Raw genomic sequence first — 4,652 nt, forward strand, 5'->3', positions numbered from 1 at the left:
GACCTAACTGAGTTGGCTCCAGAATTATGCCACCCCAGGGGTTCAGCTACGACCGGGCCCCACTGCTCTCAGAAATAAGGGGGAAATGAGTACATAGTCTGGGCTTCAGATTTGTTTGGAGACAAAATTTATTAGGAGTACAAAAAAACCACGAAGGCAATTGGCATGAACATCTCCAGAACACTTAAGAAACCCTCTGCTGTTTATCTACCTCCTCTCCTGTCATGAAAGTGGAAGGTCTATTTAATCAATTCTGTGCTTATCACACTCTTTCTTTAAAATATTTATTTATGTATTAATTTATTCTGCTGCACTGTGTCTTAGTTGCAGCATGTGGGAGCTAGTTCCCCAATCAGGTATTGAACATGGGTCTCTGCATTGGAGTCTTGGCACTAGACCACCTGGGAAGTCTCTCCTCATACTCTTGGGGACAGTAACAGGTCATAGACCTCCTCTGAGGCCCCCTTAGAGCTGAGGCATGGGGTGGCTGCAGTAATCCTCCTGTGGCTAAGATGTGGTTTGTTGGTCATGACTCACTCACACTCCCTGCACACATAGGGCTTCTCCCCTGTGTGTGTCCTCTGGTGTCTGTTGAGATGGGACTTCCGACTGAAGTTTCGCCCACACTCCCCGCAAACATAGGGCTTCTCCTCTGGTGTGTGATGAAACTTGACCTATCCTTGGAGACTTGCCCACACTCTCCATACTTGACTCTCATAATCCCTGAGACCCCTGCCCCCATGAATAATTTGCCTGTGTCCTCTGGATTCAGTTTCTGGCTTGTGCTGGGCTCTTCTGTCATTGTCTCATGCACCCCAGAACCCCCCATTTGTCCTCTGGGTGAGTAGGAAGAGGCCCTTGAAATCCTCTTCAGCTTTATGCTTTTCAGCAAAGGTTAGGGCCCTTCCTTGGCCTTGCGACCTCAGGTTTGTCACTCAGGCTGTGTGTATCAGAATATCGCTGCTGCTGATTTTGATTCCCTGGGCAGTGATCCTCTGCTTGGAGGTGGTCTCTTTTAGATGGTCTCAGGAGCGTCTGAGAGGGGTGACTGCGTTGGACATGTTGGCTGAGGAATTTCTGACTGGAGAAGACCAGAGAGGAGGAGGCACATGGGTGGATCTTGGGCTTCAGTTCTGCTGAAAGAGAAAGCTTTGGTCAGGTAGCTGGTTTGCCATGGGAAGGCCTGCCCACTAATCATCTTAGTGTTGACAGCGCACGATTTGTCTCCCACCAAGTGTGTCTTTACAGTCCACTTTTCCATTCCATTCTTATTTGCTACATCTACAGAAATCCAGGAAGCCTGTGTCAAGGGCCTTTTCTACATATCACCCAGACTAGGGACCTTCCCGCAGCATCAGAGGCAGCGTCTCTCCTGATAGAGGTGGATCTGCAGGGACCTTTCCCTGCGTGTAAGTATCTGAAAAATCATGTCACCGTGGCCACAGGTATTTTACCCTACTGACAGATAAGACTTGATGACTTAGGTGGAATCTTCCTGAGCGGCTCCCTGTGAGGGGAAAGGGTCTATTAAGTTAGGGGCGCCTGGCCTGGAGCTCTCTGCATATGGGAGGCAGCACAGGGGGTAGTTAGAGCAGGTGTGAGTAAAGCTGACCGTGGGGCTCCTGGTTCAAAGAGCAGCCTTTGCGCCGATCTCTGCAGGAAGTGGGTTTCAGACTGGACGAGACCGAGTGGCCCAGGTCCCACTGACTACAGGTCTCTGGCTCCTGCTGCCCCAACTGGTTCACAAATTGCTCCTCTCTCAGTTTTCCATAAATCAGAAAATAAAGGCATGTCCTTTCTCAAGCCTCACCAGTATTCATACCTCATTTATTTCCTTCAGTCTTAGTCCATTTAACATGCACTAGGAAGTCCTGTTTAAAAATACATCTCCAGCCAGACTCCTCACACCCTCACTTCTGTGCATCTTCAGCCAGCCCACTCTCCCCTCGTGTCTGGGAGTGAACTGACCTCTGAGGGGACTCCCCGCTGCTGTCTCTTCCCAAAACTGAACCAAAGCATCGTCACAGAACAGAGACCATGCCGCTTGCAGCTGAAAGCCGCACGGTTGTTCTGTGTCACCCAGGAAGAGCCCTGGGGCCTGCACGTGGACACGGGCCCTGAGGCTTCTGTGTCCCATCCAGCCTCCTTCCTCTCCCTCTGTGCTTCCTCCTGCGACCACTGGCATGGCCTCTTGTCCCGGCCCTGGGGCTGCGGCACTGGCTGCTCCTCTGCCTGGAATCCTTTCCCAGGGGTGTTATCTCTGCAGAGACCCTGCCCCACCATCCTGCGCCACACCCCATCCTCTGCTCACGCGGATCCGAGGCACTTTTCCTGCGCTGTTTTTCTCAGAGCACCAGCCCCTGTCTGGTATGAAGCCCGTGCTGCCCCAGGGCAGTGGTTCTGTCTGTTTCGGTGCGTGGAGCCCTGTCTGGCGCAGAGTATGAGCTCACATGACAACAAACTGAAACAGTGACTGAATGCAAATCGCTGCACACGTGTTGCTCAGAAATGGGAGGAAATGAGGAGGAAACAGGGAGAGGTGAGAGGGCGGGTCGGTGCTGGGAAACTTGCTGTTTGCTTCTGAGCCTTTCAGCAGAAGGTGATGTGACATAGTTTTTGTGTGAAATATTGAAAATTAGAACTAACATTTTTAATATAAAAATCTTTCCTAACAGTCATATGAAATGAATCAGATTCTGAGGCATTTTAATGACGACTTGACTGACTTTAGACTGGATTGTACTCTTCGCAATCGGACCACGGAGGCTCCCCAGGATGGGCTGGGGCGCTGGAAGAGGGGCAGCGCTCACCTCTCCCGGCCGCGAGCTCGCTCTTCCCCCCGCTGTCCCGCTTGATGCCGAGGTCCTGGCCATACTCGTCCCCGTACCAGACCAGCAGCTCACAGCCCGGCCTGACCACCTGGCAGGTTTGGCAGAAGATCTGCCCGTGATACTGGAAGGGCACCAGGTTCTGCTCCTCGTCGTCCCGGGCACAGTTCACGTACCTGGGGTCGAGGCCGGGAAAGGGAAAGAAACCTCAGGTGACGAGTGCCCTCCACTGTTGGACCATGCCCAGCTCCTGGCCTTCAGGCTCTGAGGCCGCCGTGGCTCCCACCGCCCCTCATGAGGACCTCTGTTCACACCTTCGACCAGGCCGTGTGAATTCCTATTTCCAGATCCTGTTTCCGGTCCTCTTCCTGGCTCGAATGCTTTTCTCTCCTTACCTAATTAGCCATTTTCCAGAGCCCAGTTCTAGACTCGTCTCCACCTGGACTGTCCAAGAGGCTGATAACCTCCAGCTCCGCTAAACTTTAAATTAAGCTCTCTTTCATTCCACAGGACTTGGTGCTCCTCGGCTAGCACACAGCCCTCAGCACTCACCCCAGCCTGCCTTCTCTCCCGAAGCTTTTCTTCAATCTCCCCACGTGTATCCAGGGTCCTATTCACTTGCCCACCCCTCCCATGGAAACTTGGAGCGTGCTCTGACATAGCTTGAGACCCAGAACAGTAATAGTTTAGTCACTTTCTGCCTGCCCTGATGAAAGGAGAGGACCTCAGAGAATGGCCATGCTCACAGCCATCCTGCCCCACATTCCTTCCCAGGCCTCAGGGCTCCCTTCTCACTGGAACCGAGCCTGGGGAGGTTGTTGCCCACATGGACTCAAGGTCTCCTGTGTTAGGTTATCCTGGCACTGTGCAGTTACTCAAAAATAGAAAAATTAAAGTTACTATTCCTAAAATGTCTGGCTAATGTCTATCTGCAGTATGTTCTCCAAAAGGCCATGGGTTGTGTGATCTGCTTCAGTAATGAAGTTCACTGTCTAAACTGAAACATAAAGTGCTTGGTAAGTGTCAACTAAGTGAGTTAAAGTGTCCCTGGTGAATCTAGACTCCTCAAGTTGTTTTCAAGTCCCCCAGTTTTGTTCAGCATATAGACTTGTATTTTGAGGGCACATGCTATATTTTTATTTCTTTCTTTCTAATGTCTTTTGAAATAAAAGAGCATGATATGGACGGAAAAGAGGAAAGAAGATGTGGAAGCTATTGAGGGAGACAGGTTGAGAAGGAAAGGGGTGTGGGCTTGAGGGAAGAGCGACATCTACAAACTGCAGACTCACTGCACTCACCTCATCCAGCTGGCCAAAGAGGTGTCCTTTCCATCCACATGCTCATAGCAGTTTCTCCCTTTGGTGATCTGAATGTCAGAAAAAGAGTTACAAGTTTTCTTCTCTCTTTTATTTTTTTTGGTAGGAAGAAATAGAAGAACTATTTTTCTCTGCTGTCATTGGTGCTCTTCAGCCTGCATGGATTCAACTGCTTTCATCAAGAGGTTCTTTAGTTCTTCTTCCTTTCTGCCATAAGGGTGGTGTCATCTGTATATCTGAGGTTATTGATATTTCTCCCAGCAATCTTGATTCCAGCTTGTGCTTCATCCATCCCAGCTTTCTCAGGATGTACTCTGCATGTAAGTAAAATAAGCAGGGTGACAATATACAGCCTTGACATATTCTTTTTCCTATTTGGAACCAGTCTGTTGTTTCATGTCCAGTTCTAACTGTTTCTTCCTGTTCTGCATACAGATTTCTCAAGAGGCAGGTCAGGTGGTGTGGTATTCCCATCTCTTTCAGAATTTTCCACAGTTTATTGTGATGC

The 4,652-nt window shown here is 50.0% G+C and overlaps 1 protein-coding gene across 1 annotated transcript; it reads right to left on the minus strand.

Annotated features, from left to right (window-relative positions):
* Positions 1 to 283: 283 nt before the first annotated feature.
* LOC145518291 (histone-lysine N-methyltransferase PRDM9-like) lies at positions 284 to 4,190 on the minus strand. Its single transcript, XM_081522340.1, has 3 exons — positions 4,127 to 4,190; positions 2,811 to 3,004; positions 284 to 1,133 (listed from the first exon to the last, which is right to left on the minus strand). The coding sequence occupies exons 1-3, from the start codon at positions 4,129 to 4,131 to the stop codon at positions 886 to 888; spliced, it is 447 nt and encodes a 148-aa protein (XP_081378466.1). The 5' UTR covers positions 4,132 to 4,190; the 3' UTR covers positions 284 to 885.
* Positions 4,191 to 4,652: the final 462 nt, after the last annotated feature.

This window comes from Giraffa tippelskirchi, chromosome 8 (genome assembly GCF_054371585.1).
Source record: "Giraffa tippelskirchi isolate mGirTip1 chromosome 8, T2T-mGirTip1v1.2.pri, whole genome shotgun sequence".
In the NCBI taxonomy this organism is placed as follows: Eukaryota; Metazoa; Chordata; class Mammalia; order Artiodactyla; family Giraffidae; genus Giraffa; species Giraffa tippelskirchi.

Coding starts and splice junctions, on each gene's coding strand:
- LOC145518291 (XM_081522340.1), bottom strand. Junction 1,134..2,810: donor CGAGCTCGCGGCCGGGAGAG/GTGAGCGCTGCC, acceptor CTCTTTCAGCAG/AACTGAAGCCCAAGATCCAC.